We start from the raw sequence: 20,605 nt of genomic DNA, 5'->3' as shown, positions 1-20,605 counted from the left end.
TGCCCGGCTTGCCAGCCACGCCTCCACTTCGGGGAGTTCGGTTGCTCTTCCTATCCGAGTTTTCTCCTGGCTCAGCCGCCGCACGGAGGGCCTCTCTCAGCCCTGCGATCTGGAGCCGGTCCCTCTCCCCAGCCCCTCCTCCCTCCCTCACTCTTCAAACTTCTTTTTTCCACCCTCTTTAAACTTCAGTCATCCTAGTGCCCGCCTCCTCCACTCCCACTAACCAATCGGTGGTTCTCGTTCTCGTCAAGGGTCCGCCTCCTTCCCGCCGAGGGCCAATCCCCGGCGAGGGAGTAGAGTGCGGGGCTCGTTCCCAAGCGCCTGGCCCGTGACGGCAGCGCGCCGGGCGCCGCGCGGCGGGAGGGGGCGGGGCTCTGGATGAGGGATGGGCGAGGGCGGGGGGAAGGGAAGAGGGAGGAGGAGGAGGTTGCGGCGGGTTTGAAAGCGGCAGTTTCCTGGCAGCTTGGGCAGGCGTTGGTCTCAGCGCTCCAGCTCCGCAGCGGCCACGATCGATCCTGCGACGGGTCTACGCGCGCTTCTGCGCGCCCCCGACGGATTTTTCCCGTTCCGGCTCTTCCCCCTTTACCTCCCCGCCCCCTGCTTCTGCCTTTCCCGCCGCTCCGGCGCGGAGCCCGGGGGCCAGCGGTCGGCTGTGACCCCGCCCGAAACCCCTCTGGAGCCGCCCGGGGACAATCCCCTTCTCTTTTCTTCAGCCTAACCCGGCTGGCCCTCGCGGAGCCCGGCCAGCCCCGGGGAACGCCGCCGGGCGGGGCGTCCGAGGGGCGTCTCGGGGCTTGGAACGGCCCGGCCCCCAGCGGGCTGTGGTCGGGGGGGTGCCGGAGCGGCGAGGCCCCCTCTCCGGGCTGCGCGGGCCGCCCGGGGCCCCCAGGGTGAGAGGGGGCCGGAGCGGCGCCCCCGGCGCCCGCGCGGGGTCTCCCCCATGGTGCAGCGGGGTTCGGGATGTCGAAGACGCTGAAGAAGAAGAAGCACTGGCTCAGCAAGGTGCAGGAGTGCGCGGTGTCCTGGGCCGGGCCCCCGGGCGACTTGGGCGCCGAGATCCGGGGCGGCGCGGAGCGCGGCGAGTTCCCCTACCTGGGGCGGCTCCGCGAGGAGCCAAGCGGGGGCACCTGCTGCGTCGTCTCGGGCAAGGCGCCCAGCCCGGGGGATGTGCTGCTGGAGGTGAACGGGACGCCTGTCAGCGGGCTCACCAACCGGGACACCCTGGCTGTCATCCGCCACTTCCGCGAACCCATCCGTCTCAAGACTGTGAAGCCAGGTACGCCAGCCCTGCCTTTCTGTCACGGGGTGGGGGGAGTCCGGGGTGGGCGTCTGGGGAGCAGCGGCCCCACCCCACCGCTTGTCGTCCGGGGTAATCTTAGACCTCCTGGGTGTGCCGGGCTCCCTGTCGAGGGGGAGGGGTGGCGGTGGTGATTCCCATTTTGCCGGTAGGAAAACTGAGCTCTGGCTTGGCCGGGCTGCTCTGCTAGCTGTCACAGGATTGCCACCAGAAGCTGGGTTTCCTTAATTTGTAGCTCTATCTCCCACCGCAGTTTTTGACTAGAGGAAAAAACCAGCGCTTTTCTGCTCTCCTTTGTGGAAGAGGTCCTCAGGATTGTAGCATTTTCTTTGGAACAGTCTTAGCGCATTTTGTAATAGGAGAAAAGATCTTTACTACTAAGGCACTTGGTGCCAAGGTTACCACCTAGTGTACCTGGGAGAGCTTAGCTGCTTCAGTGTTTCTTGCACACTAGCAATACCTCCGAGCTGACAGCCTAACTCTTGTCAGCCCAGGTGGTTCAGGTGTCTGGGTACCGATGGTGTACAATATGCGATTTGTGGCAGAATGGTGTGTTCTTGCAGAGAGCTGTTGAATAGTCTGGGTTTCCAAAGAAGACCTAGGTGCCTCCTAGGAGTAAAATCTTTTGTAAATCTTTGATTTTACGGAATTTTGTTGAAGTGGTGGGTTGCAAAGGCCCCTGTTGCCCAGGTGTCTTTTATGCCAGTAAAATCTGCTGCAGAGCTCGTTACGTTTATAGCATACTTGCCAGTTTCAAAGCACTGATCAGACTGCGTACAGTGATATCTGATAGGAGGTAATAGCCCTCATGTGTTTGTTGTTGACAGCATCGCTGGTGGTTTCAGCATTGGCAGAATGTGATTCTGTTTCCTGAGATGTTTGTAGGGGAGAGAATTATGACTACAACGTTAATAGAAATCAAACTATTTTTTCTGAATGTGTTCTACTGAATATACAGTGCCTCAAAGTATAATGGTCTGCTTAATTATGACTTGGGCTAGAAAATCAGTCCATCTCTACACTGCAAAATGCTAGAAAATTCTGGAGAAAAATTTAACATGTTGTCTCCCTCACATTTTTTTTTTTTTTCTTTTCTTTCTCAGCAGCTCACTTTAGAAATATCTCTTTAGTAGTCCTTAGGCTTAATGGGAACTGATGGCTTGTGCTGCAGTATCCATATGTGTGTGTATTGTGGATGTATACACACACACACTCACATGTCCCTGCAATCTTAAGATTTTCTTCATATGGTCTATTCCATCACATTCATTTTAAGCTTATGGGTTTATGTGAGGTTTTCTTTTTATTATTAATTTTAAAAACTTTGGCAGACTTCAAACATCTTTTTCTGTATATATATATATTTTTTGAATTAAAAAATTCTTTCTTAATTCAAACTTCTAGAGCCATATATGAAGCGTAGAGGAAAGGCTTTGGGGGCTGTAATTCAGCCAGTCAGGCACTCTCTGTAATATGCAAAATACTAAATATACAGCATTACTGGTCTAAGTGCGATTTAGTTCAAATCCCATGAGTTAGGGAGTAATGAGAACATTTGCATCATTGCTTTGTGTTTTGTTTTGATTAGTTGGGGGCATATACGAGAGTATAACTTATTTTCAAAAAGAGTTTAAAAGATGATAGAGGAGGAAGTTGATATATTCTCAAGTTATTGTGATTCTTTTAGAAGACTGGGAAAATGTGTCTTTCATTGATATTAGTCTGGTCCGCATGTTATTCATTTTCTCAGCCTTTATATAAAATTTAAGAAAATAATTCAAAGTTTAGAGTGTATTCAGTAATGTTACTTAACTGTGTTAAAAAAAAAAAAAAGCCCCAAAATGTAGTTGACATTTTTGTAGTAATAAAAATTTTCCCTCTTGCATATTGTCCTATTTTAAATGTTTACCCAAAATAAAGTGTACTGGGTATAGCACATTTTGTAGTCAATAATAAAAGTTCTGAATAGTACACCTATTTTTTAAAGATACACTCTGCTTCAATAATTTCTAAAGGATACCACTATATGTCATCTGAGATTAATATTCTTGTTTCTAAGCAAGTTGTTGATTTCTTTGAAAAATAGCATTCTTTGTTTCTTAATAGCCTCATGTTAGGCATTATATTAAATTGTTTCTTAAATGGCTTTACATAAACAACATTTGCTATAAAGTAGCAAGATTTTTGCAGGTTTAAGCACATGACTTTAAATATTAGAAACTAAGAACTTGAAGAGGTTATTTGTAAAACTTTGAGTGTGACTATAAACAGCATATATATTATCTCCAGAGGAGACAAAGATTTTATACTGTTGGGATTAAATTTGAAAAGTATGAAAATACAGAGTAAGGGAATTTAAAAGGGAACTTGCCCTGCACATTGGAGTTTTTTTTCCCCTCCTTTTATCTAAACTTTGTGAGAGAAATGAATTTTTCAATTTAATAAGGTATTTTAAAGTGTACTTATTAGCACTCTGTCTCTTGTCTTGATTAATAACTCTTTATTAAATTATATTTATAACATGCCATTTAGAAACTAGCACAATGCAAGAGTAGATTCAGCCATTTCTATAAGATGTATTATTAGTGGGCAGTGACCTCATATTGTCTTCTGACAGAGTCCACGGTGGAAGGATGAGCTGGACTGTAGGACATGACTGGTGTAGCGCCGTTTCTTTCTTGATTTCTCCTTTCGTCTAGTAGATGTTAAAGGGAGCTCAGCCAGAGCCAGTACCCTCACCCAGATGATTTAACAAGGGTTCTTTCTGGTAGTGACTATCTTTCGCTTTGACTTGGAGTTTTATTTATTTATTTTCTTTTGTTCTAATCTTTAATGGAGATTTGAAAGTAACTCTTTAAAATATGGTTCCTAATCTGAGGCTTTTGTGAGAGAATTAGGAAATTTCTCATTGAATTCTTATTATTAATGTAGTACTTAGCATTCAGTACTTTCCTGCTCCACCTAATTCTTGGCTCAAATTGTCACCTGTTTCTTAATTACAACCTTGTCATTTACTTTTCTGCAAGAGAAAAGTTTTCACTTGAATTTGAACTTTGTATGTTCCCTGTAGTAAAGGAAGTTGAACTTTGGACCTCTGGTGGAATTGTTTCATGATATAGTCCTGTGACCAGGATTAGTTTCTTTGATTTTACTTTAGAGTATATTTTTAAACAATTTCTATTATGATTAATGATAGAAGCAGTTAATTGTATTCTACAATTCCCCAAACTATGATTGTGCAGAGTTTTATGGAATATTTGCTTCATATATCTTAAACACACATTTCAGCGGTTGTAAATTATGTGGACTTTATTCCAGAGATTAAGTATTGATACAATAAGTACATGAAGTCCTTGTCTACTGCTTTATCATGCACATAGTGCATTTGCTACCCTGTCTGGTACTGTATCTAGAGATAAAAATCATGAGGAACAATCTTTCAGTTGTTTAAACAAAAGCTAATTTGAATCTTGTTTAAGGTTAATTAAATGTAGGTAAAAGTCTTCACCACTGACTCTTTGAGACATCCAGTTTATAAGGGAATTTTGTTAAAATGAGCACATTCCTAGAAATACTTTCCCCATTGGTGAAGAAACATTACGAAATGCTTTCAAGTAAGGATTTTTTTTTTTTAACATCTTTAAGTAAGGATGTTTATGTTATGCCAATAATGAATAACTCTACCCCTTTATTCTCTTAACTTTTGGATCTTTTTATTACTCTTTTTGGTTTAGTAGGTTATTTGGGACTTGTGGTGAGTTCTTTTTAGGTGGTTGTAACATTTAAAGAAGGGAAGGGTGAGAGAAATTGAAATTGCAAACCTCAGAGATTTGCAATTCAAAAAAATTCTCCTTACCTTTTCTTAAACAATAGAAATGAGACTGGGTGAGGCAGCCCCTTTGTTAGGGAAAATAGTATCAAATTTTGATAAACCTTAAATTTGAAACTTTCCTGCTTTTTGAAAGTTTGGTAACAATTTTTGGGGTCTCAAGTTGGTTTTAATAACTCAAGGTTTGGGTTCTGGACCGTATTCATTGGGACCTTCAATTCAGATGACTATTGGGCTTATACCACAGTGGCAGAACAAACAAACTCTTAACATTTGGCTCTTTCACTTTTCAAATCATTTTTATTTTATTCAGTTTAATGCTAAAACTGATTTTTATGGAACATAACTCTGTGTTCCTGAGGAATATAAATTGTTTTTCTTCTGAGGTCTTGGGATGTACTTCATAAAACCTCTTGTTATGAGACAAATTTCAGTGTTTTTTTTTTTTTCCTGGTCTCTAATTTATACATACGCACACACGCACGCATATATGGTAAAACAAATCTCCTCCATTTGTTCGAGTATCTGACTTATGAAGTCAGTGCATAATCTCAGGTGAATAGTTTCATATAATGCGTTTACTATATAACCCCTAAGTGCTCTTAAATTTTGTGGGTGCTTAGTGTTTGGGGAGTGTGTTGCAGGAGAACTTCATTTTTATGAACCACTTCATTCAGTATTACCCACCAGTTTCAAACTCTGCCAATTTCCAAGTCAGTTTTTGGTTGGTTTTGATTTGACAAAGGATAACTTTTGGTATTGAAGACTAGAACTGTGTCTTCTATAATTAGTTAATTAGTTTTGTTTCTCTTCTAAAATTGTGAGAAATAATCTCCTTGCAAGACTACATTTTGGTAGGGAGAATGAATGCCATTAATTTAAAACTGTTCTTAAGGGTAAGATTTTCAGTAGCTCGGAGGCTGGTGTCGTGAGAGATTTGTTTGTGGGGGAAGAGAGGCAAGTTCGTTGCTCTTCTCCTTGAACAAATATTATTTGGAATGTTTTCCCAAAAGTGCTTATTTTACTTTATAAAGAGAAAAAATAAAAGTTCTGTTACTGGCGCGCATTCATTCCCTTCTCAAACATTTAGTGGTGAACCCACTGTGTGAGCTAGCACTGAGCGATATAAAAACATAAAATATAAAAATGGGGCTTCCCTGGTGGCGCAGTGGTTGAGAATCTGCCTGCCAATGCAGGGGACGCGGGTTCGAGCCCCGGTCTGGGAAGATCCCACATGCCGCGGAGCAACTCGGCCCGTGAGCCATAATTACTGAGCCTGCGCGTCTGGAGCCTGTGCTCGGCAACGAGAGGCCGCGATAGTGAGAGGCCAGCGCACCGCGATGAAGAGTGGCCCCCGCTTGCCACAGCTAGAGAAAGCCCTCGCACAGAAACGAAGACCCAACACAGCCATACATACATACATACATAAAAAGAATGTAAGCAGACAAGAATAGCATTAAAAAAAAAATAAAAAATTAAAAAAAAAAAAATGAGTCAGAAATGGCCTCTGTTTTCAGGAAGCTCTCAATTTATTGGGAGCTTCATGATTCATTGGTAAGCAATACCTGTAGTAAGGATTTTACCTTTTTCACTTTTCTCCCAGTACTTAAACAAAACTCTTTAGGTAAGTTTTAGTATGAATTTTGGCGGAAACTGGGATAATTAATTGGCTGTACAGCATGCTGTTCTAAAAAGTGGTGTGGAGTTGCATCTTGGAGAGAAAGAGTGCTCAAGTCATGACAAACAGAGGGAAATCAAATATAAACAAAATTATCTTTTGAAAAGTTCTCAAGCTTAAATTGCCCTTAAAATACGTTGTATCTGTGTTCTATTTACAGTGTATTTTACAGTACAATTTTGTATTTTATACATTGTGTTTGTATTGTACCATTTTTAGGATGGGTCTTACATGCCTGCTTTTCCACCTGTGCTGGAACCAATTGCTATATTTTTGTTGAACACCAGATGAAGTAGTTTGCTTGCATTAAAGAGATATGTTTTACAAAAAATACCTATCTTTTAATTCGGAGAAATTATCCTCACCTGGGTATGCATAGTGAGTTATAGAAGTTAAATGTGTACATGAAGTGAAAGAAAGGGTTCATTCTTTTTTATGTCTTGTTAGAGTCTTTACCACCAGCGCTTATTTTCTGACTTGGATAGTTGGAGAGGGGGTTATGAAGAGTTTTGAACTCAGCCTGGCTTTGAAAGATGGATATCTTGGTTGAGTGGAATTAAGATCCTCTCAGTAGTAGGTAGGAAGCAGAGGAGGAGCAAAACATGGGGCAAGAATGTTCAGTACAGAAAGGTCTACAGTATAGTCCATATCAGGAGTTTTTGTGTGTGTTTCATGTGTGTAAAACTTTATTTTATGTAAAAGCACAAAACCCACATTATAGAATAATTGGAAAATACAGGGAAAATCATATTGTTTAAATGTGTAGGTAGTTCCGTTATGAATTGTCTCCTATAAGTTTTTTTTTTTTTTTTTTAATTAGAACTTGAAATGTTTTTTCTTCTATAAATAATGCTGGTAAGGTGCTTAATGCTATTGAGAGACTCAGTAAGGAATATAGAGGGTTAAACTTTTCTGTTATAATTTATTTGGGGTTTGGGGTTTTTAATATTATGTAATGGGAATTGGAAAGATATTTTGCTTCAGATTTAATAATTAGGATGCATTCTATTTAGAAGCTTTCCTTCTTCTCGTCTTGGGTATGCAATATGAACAGTAACTGATCTACTTAATTAAAAATTTCTGGCATCTTAGGCCCTTTGCTGTATTTTTTTGCAGAGAATTTTAAACACATAATTATTTTTCCTGCTTCAGGGAAGTTTGTGAGAGGTTACCCTGTATCTCATTGTTGTTCTGATTGGGAATTACATGTGACTGTGAAAAATGGGATTTTACTATACATGATGACATTTGACAGAAGTAGTTTTATGAAATGAAAATACTCCAGAAGGGAGGAAAAATAAGCATTTATTAATAAATGCTCTATTTCTGAACTTGAACTGTGTTAAATTGGCTTTGTTTTTTATAGCTTAAATTTCAGCAGGAAGGGAAAGAAATTTCGATTCACGTCAGTTTCTGTATTGGTAAGGATTCTGTACTGAGAATCCTGACAGAAACACCTCTTAGGCTAAGAAGAAATGTATTGGCTTATGTGCATGAAAACCCAGGCATCGGATAGTAAGAGCTAAACTCATGTTCTCAAGGACTGTTACTTGACTTTCTTTCCTCCAGGTTGGCCTCTTTCTGAGCTCCGCGCTGGGTAGCAGGAAAGGTGACTCTCAACCCCCCAAGTCATACAAAGTCCTTAAAGCTTCTCATGTTTTTTCTGGACTCCAATAACAAATCAAATCTTATGTTGAGACTTTGATTGGCCTTGTGCTCATCACAGACCCATTGTGGAGAGAGGGCCATGGGTATCCTGATTGGTCAGGCCTTGGTGACATGTCCGCTTTTGCAGCTGGGTATAGAAAGTACAGTGTGATTAATAACTGTACCAGAACCCCAAGAAATAAGGGATGGATGCTGGGGAGACAGCACTGCAGGAAATGGCCTCTTTTAAAACATTTAATCTCTCCTACTCTGAAGCCAACAGCAGTACACGGTTGTCATAAAGCTCTCATTTTTGAAGACCAGATATTGGCTGTAGACTGTGACTGAGGCATTGATTTTACTCAAATATTTATCATTTTTGATATATTTTTATCAAATATGATCATTTTTGATGTTTTTATCTAAAAACTGCTGTCTCTTTAAAAAATTGAGATGTTGCTACCTTAATATGCATAATTTAAAAGTGCAGCTTGGGTTGTTCTTCAGTTTTCTTTGAATTTTTTTATATCAAATAAGATTCTCTAAATCAATGCTGCTTGCTCTTAGGTAGATAGAATACTTTGGAGGATCATTTAATTATCTTTGACATTGAGAAAATTAGTCTAGTTAATGCAGTTTTTAAAACTTAATGTTGTACCATTTTGAAAATGAAATTCTAAACCAGTTGCTTTCTAAGATGTTTTGCTTTTAAAACAATGGTCTTTTTAAACATAAATTAAGACTGAATTATTATTGTGTTATTTCTAAGGGCTCCCTAATATTACCTTTTAACCATGATCTCATAGAAGTTATACATAAAGGAACTACTTCACTGACTCTTAAGTTTGAAACACTGCTTAAGAGTGAAATATGAATCTGTTTAATCACCAAAAAAGTTACTGGTACTTGTAGGATAAAGTCTGACCACCTTTGTTAAGTTTTTTCGTGCCTCCACAGAGGTACTTAGAGTAGAGGTGGAGGGTTGAAAGAGAGGGGCGGGTACTCTGAATATCTTTTCTCGCTATTTTTATAGTCTAATTACGGTATTAATGTCTTCAGCTTTGCCATAAAAACAATTTTAACGTCATCCTTCACTTTATGTATGACATACACAGTAGGAGTTTGCAGTTTTGCGAAGTGTTGTCTGATAGTTGAATCTTTAGTGAATGTTAAATGTTGGGAGGTTATTGGTAAATACACTTACTGTGCAGAAAAACAAACATCCATGGAATTGGGTGTGATTTGTCAATAAGAATCATAGCGGGGGGTTTGATTTTTAGGTTAGTTTATGTCCCTCTTGGGGTATCTTTAGACCATATTTGGAAAATTTCTGTTCCTACTTCAGAAGCCTGTTAGGACCAGAGTTCTCCAATATTAATTCCATATATTAAGTCATAAAATCTGTTAAAATAATATAGCCTTCCTCACAGAGCCTCTGTAGCTTTTGGCAGAACACTTTGTAAAATATTATTAATTTTAGCTAAGGATACTATTCACTAATTTCAATGTTTGATTTAAGTTGGAATGTACATACTAATGATTCAGTTCCCTTTGAATAGAGTTAGATTTGCTAACTAGAGCTATCTCACAATGTAATGCTGATAAGTGAAATGACACATCAACCTCCCTTTGGTGGCAACTCTAAGTTGACAACCTTGCTCTAAGTCTAATAGGAATATTCCGACTTGGGGACTTGTCATGATAATGCTAGCTGCCATTTATTGTGTAACCATCATATGTCAGGGTGTTATACACCCATCTCATTTGATTTATAAGAATGTGTGTGTTGGCATACATGTATTCCTGTAAAAAGTTCATGTATTGTTACTTTCTATGAGTTGGGGATTATCATCTCCCTTTTACACATGAGAAAACTGAGGTTTGGAAAGATTAGCATGTAGAAGGTCAGACAGACTCACAGGAGGACTATGAACTGAAACAGTTTTGAGTCTTCCTTCTTTGCATTCCAGATAGAATATTATTTCATTATATCTGGAAAATCTCTCTTACTTCCCTTTTCTCTATTAAAAGGAAAAAACCCCACAATTCTAAATTGTTTGAGTGGGTGTTAAATGCAGTAAAACACTGGGCAAGTACTTAAAAGCTTCATTGCTTGGTTCTGTTTCTAAACAAAGTTGTGGCAGTGCAGATTAATCTTTACAGTTCAACTGCATGGTAAAGCAGTTGTTCCCAAGAATTACTGATCAAACAGAAAGTCAGCCTTAATTCTGGCTATCTTTGTCAGAAAATATTTTCAGCAGGTATATGTAAAAGCTCAGATACTTTTAGGATAAATATACTCGTGAAAATTGTGTACTTGAAACTGGAAAGGATATCTTGTTCTTGTGTTTCCTGTTCACTTGCTCTAAAATTCACTCCCCGGGAAGGTGTGTATTAGCACACTTATCTTGAGGCAAGTAGCCTAGAAAATGTTCTGAGGAATGTAATAATGTGTTTTGGAATTAGGAATTTTTAATAAGTATTTAGACTCTGTTCAAAGTATACTTGGCTTAAATAAAATTTAGCCAAGCTAGACAGAAGAATAACTCACGGTATTCAAGTCAGTCTCTCTTCTTTCAGCCTTCAAGTACTGCACAGTAAGGTGGTTCCTTTGAAGAGGCAGTTAAAGCAGGCTGTGGAGTACGGGCACCTCTTATTCTTCAAGTGTTTATGCTTTATGTTTTCTATTTGGGCTTAAAGTCAGTCACTCAACTGGAAGGAATCATAGCAATCCAGCCAGTACCCTTTGTCTACAGATAAATAAATTGAGGTTTAGCAATGGCAGGTGACTCTGCTTAGCACGAAGCTGGCAGAGCAGGACTAGAACTCAGGCTCCTTTTATTGTTTTGGTTTCTGGCCGAAGAATTTCTGGAAGAAATTTGTGAAAAAAAAAAAAGAATTAGCCTGGTTAAACACTTTCTGTCTCTTTATGAAATCTGCATTCTTTTGGAATTAAGTATAGCATGCTGACTCAGTTTGTTAGGCCATCAGCATGCATGAGTGTCATTAGAGACAGTGGTAACCCAGAAGTTGGAGCACAAGAGAGAATTGTAACCGTTACATGCCTCAGGTTTTCAGGGCATTTTTAGCCTTCCATAATGCTGTAGCTTATGGCTAAGATTTAAATAGTCAGAAAATTGTTAGCTGGTGTAACAGCTGAATACTTAACTATTTTTTGCTGTTAGTTGTTTTAGCTTCGAAAAATTTTTCTTATCAGGAAGAGTCTTCACAGTGCTTTCAGGAGAGGCCTTCTGAATGGGTGCTGCTGTGTGGTAGACTATTCCTGTCCCATCCTTGCCTCTCCCTGGAGGGGTGATGAATTCCTCTGATTTAGAGCCAGCTATACTTTGATTTGTTTTCTCCCCTTGACTGACTAGGGGAGGCAGTGGGGGAAGATGAGTTTTAGGGCCAGGGACTGCTCAGGGATATGGTGGATGAACCATCAGGGGCACTTTTGGTTCAGGGTCCTTGAGCTTGTCTGGCTGTAATGAAAGTTGACATAACTGCCACAACTGAGGGACTGTGCTTCTGCTGGGTACAGGGCAGGTAGATGTCTCAGGTTATGGTGAGCTGGCCACAGCAGAGGAGAAGGTATCACCTATGTGAGACAAAACTGAAGAAAGGGGCTTGAGGTGGCCGTTCTGGGGAGACTGATGGGAATGGTGACATCTTGCTTGGGCCCTTTTTATGTCTGTGAAAGAACAGCATGAGTGCAGACATGAAAAAAAACCTTTCTGTATACAGTCAATCCCCCATGTACTCCTTTGCAGTATCTGTCAGGGTTCAGTGCAGGAAACAGAAGGGATGCAATGCAGGGAATTCGTTGCTTGGGGAATCTTTGGAGGAGCTGGAGGGCTGGGCTGTAGGCCAGGTCTCTGAGAATGACTTCCAGGACACCTTGGAAGAACTCGCCATGGGAATTGCCATCTCTGCCATAGTCGGGAAAGTGGCAATCAGGAGGTTACCACTGAAACCACGGCAAGAAAATACCGCTGTTGCTGTGATCAAGGGGATCACAGCAGCCACTGCTGTTGCCATCATTACCACTTGAAGTTTGAAATTTAGCGTCTGGCCACTGCTGTGACAACTTCTCCTTGATGCTTATGAACTAGTGATTAGACGCCGGAATGATCAATATGGCACTACTGCTTCTGCCACTGTCCCTCAACACCCTCGAAGCTGGAGACTAGACACTGACATGTCTGTGACCTTCTTTGCTAGCTGAAAGCAGCTAAAAGCTACAGGCTGATAGGGCTCTGCCTCGCTGCTGTCTTCCGTATTTTGTGTCCTGCATCTTAAGGGTAGAATCAAATTCTCATCCTGAATACTAGCTGTAAAGGAGCCTGGAAAATATAGTTTTTAATTTCCCAACCTCTGCATTTCAGGAGGGCATTCTGTAAGGTGGTGGATGCTGAGTGCATTTTATTAAATATAGTATGTTAAATACAATATAGCCCTTTCTTGATAACTCACTGTCATTTCTGTGAGCTTCTCTTTCTGAAATGGCCTGTAGGTGGAATGATCTAGGGCAGATGGATTTTTAACATCTGTAGTGATCTTTGTACGAGGTTAGCTTGTGTCTGTCCTACCTGCCGTCTCTGCTCCTGCGACATCTGTTTTATATCACTTGATCTCAACCTCCCCTTGCAAGCCGCAGGCACCCAGGACAGGGAAGGCACCTCAGCTGAAGCAACCAATTCAGAGGCTGGTCAGCAACGTAGGATTTCTGTGGCCTAAAAGGATGAATGGGGCCAGTAAGAATCTTTCCTGGGGATTTGAACTAAGACAAAAAGGAAAGAATTTTCAATTGTGTTGGAGCCTCAGCTGAGAGGTTTTGCAGTGACGTACTGGAGTTGGCTGTACTGTTTCGTGAGATTGATTGTTAAATTTTCAGGAATTTTGTGAGTTGGTAGTCCCACACAGCCATTAAAAAAAAAATAAGTTGTATAAAATTATAATTAACTAAATTATATTTAAAACAGGTACTACTCAAAGTTAATCATTTTCTTATGATTTTTCAGCTTCAGTGAGGTGTAATTGACAGAATGTAATATATTTAAGGTGAACAGTGTGATGGTTTGATATGCATATATATTATGAAAGGATTCTCACAACTGAGTTAATTAACACATCCAACACCTCACATATGTACCTTTTTTTGGGGGGGGGTGAGAATACTTAAATTCTACTCACTTAGCAAATTTCAGTTATACAGTATAGTATTAATCAACTTTCGTCGCCATGTTATACATTAGATCCTCAGACCTTATTTATCTTAAAACTGAAAGTTTGTACCTTTTTACCAACCTCTGCCCACTTCCCCCATCCCACAGGCGCTGGCAGCCACCATTCTACTGCTTCTTTGAGTTCAACTATTTTTTTTAAGACTCCGCGTCATTCCTAATTATTTCACTATATTTTACTACCATCTGTGCTCTCTACTTGCGTTATGTCTATTCTATCTGTATGGCAGAAATATTGATACTATATAATGGTTTGCCACTGCATGTACCTTCCCAGCCGTTTGCACTGTTGTCACTGCTGTGGTGGGAGTTGTTAGCATTTACCAAACACACCACTGATTGTGGGTGGGGGGAGGCAGAGTCAAGGTTGGAAAGGCTACACTGAACCGTGTACACACTAAAATTACGGGAGAAGAAACTATGAGTAATCAGAAAACACTGACACATGATGTAAGGCTGAGTGGTGTTAATAGCAGAGCACTGGAGGAAGGGCCACTGACTCCTCTTCCCAAGGTCCAGAGTCATTCTGGAATCATCGTACGGCTCCAGCCTCCAAGAGATCCAACCCTATTTTATCCCCTGTTCTTGGAATTATGTGAAATTGTGCGTTTCTGTATGTTACCAACCTTAATAGAACATTTCTGAAATTTTATTTCATTATGTTTATATACCTTTTTCTCATGAAGAGGAGACAGCAATGTTAAAAGTTTGGGTTCATATTTTCTGGGGTAGAGATGGAGGTAAAGAAGGGAGAGAGAAGTGTGATGTATGAGCATTTCGGGGGGGGGGCGGGAGTGGAGCTTTGTAACTTGTGGTTTTTGGCCCCTACCCTTCCCGCAGTACATTTTACATTAGAATAAGGTTGAAAACTCCATTAAGGGATGACTATTATAAATATGTATATTCGTATAAATATATAAAAATATATATATAGTCTGTGGTATTTTTCATGTGTAAACAACACACAGACTATTGTATTTGCTTGTATATAGAGTGGCTTGTTATTGTGTAAATGTCCTAAGCCTCAAGGCCAGAATCCCAGGACGTAGGTGGTATCTCTCTCTATTCATGTAGCTCCTGCCTGTGCCTTCAGGAACTGCTAAGATGCCAGCTATAGATCTGGACTGTCTGTGTCTGTAACTCATAGCCTCAATCTCCTCAGCTGCCTTTGATCAGCTGCTCTCTGCTCATCGTTCCAGTTTTGTTTTCTCTTTACTCTGATTGCTTCTCCCACGCTTCTCTGCTTTCCAAAGAAAAAATGGACCTTGTATAGATCCTGCCAGCCAATTGCAGTGCTCCTTAACTTCTCCCTGGTGGATTATCCAATCTCAGGGGGTCGGGTGTGAACCTACGGTGGTGTTCTTCTATCTTCTGTTATGTTTGTCCATGTTGCTCTTTACCCCTAGAACATGTGTGTATAAGGGTTGTTTTTTTTTTTTTTCTCCCCTGTTTCTTGATTTGGAAATATTCCAGAAGCCTGGTCTCTAGATAGATAATATTTTACTGTTTATTTGATATCCTTGCTTTAGAGGTTCAAATTGGACTGCTTTTAGTAAACCAAACTCTTTTTTAAAAATCATTAAGAAAAATAGTAGTTGGAAATAGATCTTTGAAAGGCCAATAGATAATCTTTTGGGGTAATCTCTTACTAAATGAAAGAATAAAAAATTGTGTAATTGTAGCATATTAATTCACTGTCAAAGTGTTGTAATGCAGATGAGAATTTCATCAGCACTTTTAAGGTATTAAGGAACCTCTTATTGTAAGTAAACAATATAGAAATATTTTATTACTACAGAAATACTAAATGAGAATATGTATGTTTTTTCTTATTATCTGCAGTTTGCAAACTTTTCACCTTCTAAGATACTGTTTTTCTCCATCGCCGTCACTGGTAGTGATTGAAGAAGCAGCATCTGTGCAAATTATATTAAAAGGTCACAGCTCTCCTGTGATCATTTTCTAACTTTGGGGGCCTGACTAGATGAGAGGACATGATCAGAATTTCTTCTTTGTGCTTATGTGGAGCCCCCTCTCTTTAAGCAGTGGTAGAGCCTCACTGAGATATTCATACGTATACTGCTCAGAATGATTTTCCTGAAAGAACAGTTGTGCTAGAGTGTAGTCTGTGTGTACCACTTAGTTCCTTTCTTGCCCAGAGTTTTTACATCAAGTTGTTGTAGGAATTTTTTCACCAGGGGGAACAAGAGTACCTATTTGTTGTTGTTGTTTATTTATTTGTTTTTTAAAATAATGTAACTAATTAGAAATACAGGTTTTGATACATGTAATTTTACTTTATATATCACAGTTTAGGACTAATTGTTTTATTGTATTAATAGATATAATAGGAGGCAGAGGAGAAATTATAATACCCAATCCATCTTTTGGTCAAATAAATCCAAATGGATTTTTAGTGAAGTTTAATGGAATTTCATTATTACTTTATTCATGATACTTGTTTATAATAGGTTTAGAATATTTACGATTTGGGATCACTGACCTAATTATTTTTCTTGTACTTATGAAGTCGTTAATTCACCCGTAGCGATAACACAGTCCTGGAGAATTGGTACCAGAAAGAATATGGCCCTTCTTATTAAGTATCATACTTCAGAAATATACTTGTGTCTACCTTAAAGATAAATAATACCATGACAAGTTGAAAGTTTGTAACTTTAGGTAATAATGCAGTATATACCTAGGTGTATGTTAGGTGTTGAATTGTGTGCCCCCCAAAGTATGAAGTCCTAACACCCAGCACTACCGTTTGCAGACATAATTAGTTAAGATGAAATCCTCCTGAGTAGGGTGGGCCCTTGAGAACAGAAGGGACACAGGAGCATGAGGGGAGATCACCATATGACTATGGAGGTGGATTGGAGGGCTACAGCTATAAGATGAGTGCCAAGGGTGGATGGCCACCAGCAGACACTAGGAATAGTCAAAGAGGGATACTACCCAGAGTCTAAGAGAATGGCCCTGCTGACACCTTGATTTTGGACGTCTAGCCTCCAGAACCATGAGAGAATAAATTTCTGTTGTTTCAAGCCACCTAGTTTGTGGTACTTTGTAACAGCCACCCTAGGAAACTAGTATATACATACCTATATATATTGTAATGATGAATATATCCATGTTGTTATTTAGGAAACATCTCAGTTCATTAAAATTATCATCTTCTTTATAATATATTAAATTGTGGATTAATATGCTATGGGTAGCCAAATATTATTTATTCTTTCAACAATGAATATGATAGATAACAAAAGCTTATTATTGTATAAATTCCCTAAGGCTCAAGGGCTACAGTATTATAGAGAAGGTGATGTCTCTTTCTTAGAACAGTTTCCCTGCTCATGCTCTCTACTCAACACCATCACTCCAGTTTAACTTGTCTTTAGGTGTACTTCTAAGAAAGGTGACATGCAGATGTTATACTTTTATTATGAGCAGGTGAGAGCTAAACATATCTTTTAATGCTTTAGCTAAGGTAAGAAAGGAAAGGAGACTGGCTTATTTTCTTTTAAACAGCTTAAAAAAATTTTTTTTTAAATGAGAGAGGAATTTTCTTGGACTGCTGTAGAGTAGTGGCAGGGAAATGAAGTGCATAGATTTGAGATGTTTTGAAGGAGGAAGTAATAGGACTTGCTGATTGATTACAGGTGAGGGAGGAAGAGGAATACAGGATAACTTCTAGTTTTTTGCTTTGAGCAACTGGTACCGTTTCCAGGAATAGGAAACATAGGAGTTTGGGAGGATTGATCCGGTTTTTTTCTGTGGAGTAGGTATATCCACTACCTAGATCATTTTCTTAACTTTTTACTCTTCTTGCTTAATTATATATTTATCTATTACTTATCATATTTTTTATGTATTTCAAAGTCATTAATATATTTCCCCAAGGAAGACTTTTAAATGCCCATTTTCCTCATTTTACAGACGACAGTTCTGAGGCTTGGAGAAAAGTGATATGTTCAGGGATGTGTAGCTAATTACTGATGGATCTAGGATTAGCATGCAGGTTATCATTAGTCTAGGGCTATGATTTGATTATATTTTAACTTATAAATAAGAATAAAAGTGAATTTTGGAAACTAGATAAGTTTTGCTGCTAACTGGTTTATGTGCTAAAAACACTTGCACCCAAACTTCAAAGACAAAATGCAGAGGATGTGGTACTACTACTGCATTTGATTGGATTACAAAGTTAGCTTAGCACTTAGAACTTGCTGGAAAGTACAATATGATGTTGTAGAATTGAGAACATTTTCAGATATTTGGTCCAGGAATGTAGCTTGGGGTTCTTTCAAGCATTAATCCTCTTGTTGGCAAGGCGTTTGCATTTAATTAGCAAATAAATGTTCCTCACATGCCTACTATGCACTAAGCCCCATGCCAGGCCGAGAGATGGGAGGGAATCATTCAGTTCCTTTCTTTCAAGGAATTTATTAGCCTTTGACTTCTGTTTCAATTTCCTAAAACCTCTCTCCATTTTTTGCTGTATGTTTGTTTAAAAATGTAATAAAAGCTGAAGTTCAAAAAGGTAGAGAAGCTTATTCAATCTAGGTAAATCTTCAGCCTCTGTGGTAAAAATTACATGCGTATGGACATAGGCTGCAGATTTTTCATTTGCTTTGTTTGAGTACCTTATTTTCTGAGGGGTAGGAATATGCCCTTTTAGTTTTTGTCTTATGGTATTAACTAGCTCGGTTATCCATGAAGTCAGTATCAAACCTGGAAGTAAATAATGATTTGAGTTGGTACTGAAATAGGAGACATGCTTGTCTTTAAAAGTCAAACTAATTATTTTATATTGATGTTATTTTTATGCTTTCTTGTAAAATAAACACTTTCACTATTTATTGACTTCTGGTCATTTGGATTTTAAGGAAATTAACCCAAGAGACCATTGTGCTCTTTCCTTGCTATGGTTTTTCTGTGTTCTAACATTTGATATCCTCCAACAACTTTCTCAACTCTTTCCAAACTCATTGCAAACTTATTTTGTTAGTACCCAATGTGGATACTCCATTATAGCCAAACTAAAGTATTTGCCATACTTGTTCAAAATCCAGTCCTAAACTTATTTCCTTCAGAGATTTTTCTAGGATCAGTCTATGACCATTTTTATTTCTATGCTTTGCAACCCCAGGACACTTAAATAGTTCTGTACTTTGCCATTATACATTATTAATTTTATAGCTCTTTAGTAATTTAGACTCCACCAAGCAGGTTATGGTGGTAAAATTGGTCTATTACCAATGTTGAGAAAATTCACATTAATGAATGAAACACTTTCTAGCCTGGAAGACAACTCTGTACCTTTGAAGAGGTTCACCTTGATGGAAAGGTTCAAGAGGAATACATAGTTAACTCTCCCAGATTTGACTTGGAAAAAGAGAAATGGGCGGAGTTTAGCTCCTTGTAGGATGAATTAGAAAAGTATAGAGGGGAGAAGAAGCCAAAATTGATATCCATTTGAACTTATTTGGGATACATATCTCAACTAGGAATTGACTTTTTAAAACCTTCTCTTTTTTAAAAACATAGCACGAGGGACTTCCCTGGTGGTCCAGTGGTTAAGACTCTGTGCTTCGAGCACAGGGGGTGCGGGTTTGATCCCTGGTCAGGGAACTAAGATGCCACATGCCCTCATGCTGTCCTCCCCACCGCCCCCCCCCCCAAAAAAAACATAGCAGGAGCATAAAATGACTTTACCCAGTTGAATTAAGCAAGTTATGCGTCTTTTTTTTTTTTTTAAATTAAGCTTTGGAAACAAAGTCCAATAAGAGAGAGATGTGACATTGTTATTTATACAGGTCCCCATAAACTGAATATGTACATAGTTTCATAAAGTATAAAATTATCATATATGAATTTTTTCTTTGACATCTCTGATTTATCCGTGTGAAATATTTATGAATTTTTTACACTTAACACAGGAAGGCTGGCTAGTTTGGTCATAATCAGTACCAGTTTGGTCAAAATCAAGTCGGATGCCTGGGATAAGACTTCAATAACAGCATCATTTGCATTAGGGAGAGAGAGGGTTTAGGGCTAGACATAGGTAAGATTATAAAGTGGAATTAGCATTTGATAACCCCCTCCCTTTTTTTTCTCCTATCCCATCCTCATTTTTACATCTTGGTATTATTTTTCTGTGTCTGTACACTGTCTCCTGACTATCTGGTCTCAGCACCCTCTCCCTGGTTGGCACTCCCCACCACTTGGCATTCTTCCATTATGTAACAGGTGTCAGGAAAGTTATCTGATTAACCTACTCTGTACTAAGTTATACTAAACTGATGTGAGGAATTATCACTGCTGAACCTGCTTGGGGTTATTTCCCCCTTAACCTCCTATATGACTCAAAATAACAGAATTTCAAGCGATGCTGTAAGAACCTTTCCTCAAATTACTCCGTTAAACTTATCCTGCCTAATTTAACTGAATCCGGAAAGTGTAAGGAAGGTATCTGTGGTTCCTAGCTCCCTTTTATCACCTCATTTCTCAGGCAGTTCAACCTCTTTTGCCTGAGGGTTACCTCCCTGGTCTGTCTTACCAGATTGCTTTCTGTAACAGTATTTTGTTGTTCAAAATAAATTAATTGAGGGAGTTCCCTGTATTTTTTGAGATTCTTTGTAAGAATTGAAATGTAAGTCAGCTTCATCTTTTCTGAGTAACAACCCTCTTGTGGGGTTGCCAAACCTCTTTTTACAAAGAGGTCTGGTGCTTGGGTTTTGATTATTAGATCTAAATTTGAATCCAACGACTGCTAATCATTTACCACCCAGAAGCAATCACAATAATTACTTTTTCTTTTTCTTTTACTGTTTTAAACTTTGGCTATGACATTCTTAGACATGGGATTACTTGGTCAAAAAATGTGAACATTTTTGGGGATCTTG

The 20,605-nt window shown here is 39.3% G+C and overlaps 1 protein-coding gene across 2 annotated transcripts in view; it reads left to right on the top strand.

Moving 5' to 3' along the window:
* The first annotated feature begins 424 nt into the window (after positions 1–424).
* MAGI3 (membrane associated guanylate kinase, WW and PDZ domain containing 3) overlaps positions 425–20,605 on the top strand; it is a 274,622-nt gene continuing 254,441 nt past the window's right edge. For both annotated transcript variants that reach the window (XM_061183666.1, XM_061183665.1), the window contains exon 1: positions 425–1,276. In XM_061183666.1, coding sequence (XP_061039649.1) covers positions 961–1,276 — 316 coding nt within the window. In that variant the 5' untranslated portion in view covers positions 425–960. The remainder of the gene's footprint in view (positions 1,277–20,605) is intronic.

Source organism: Eubalaena glacialis, chromosome 3 (assembly GCF_028564815.1).
Source record: "Eubalaena glacialis isolate mEubGla1 chromosome 3, mEubGla1.1.hap2.+ XY, whole genome shotgun sequence".
NCBI lineage: Eukaryota > Metazoa > Chordata > Mammalia > Artiodactyla > Balaenidae > Eubalaena > Eubalaena glacialis.
This window is presented reverse-complemented; position numbering and strand designations above follow the sequence as displayed.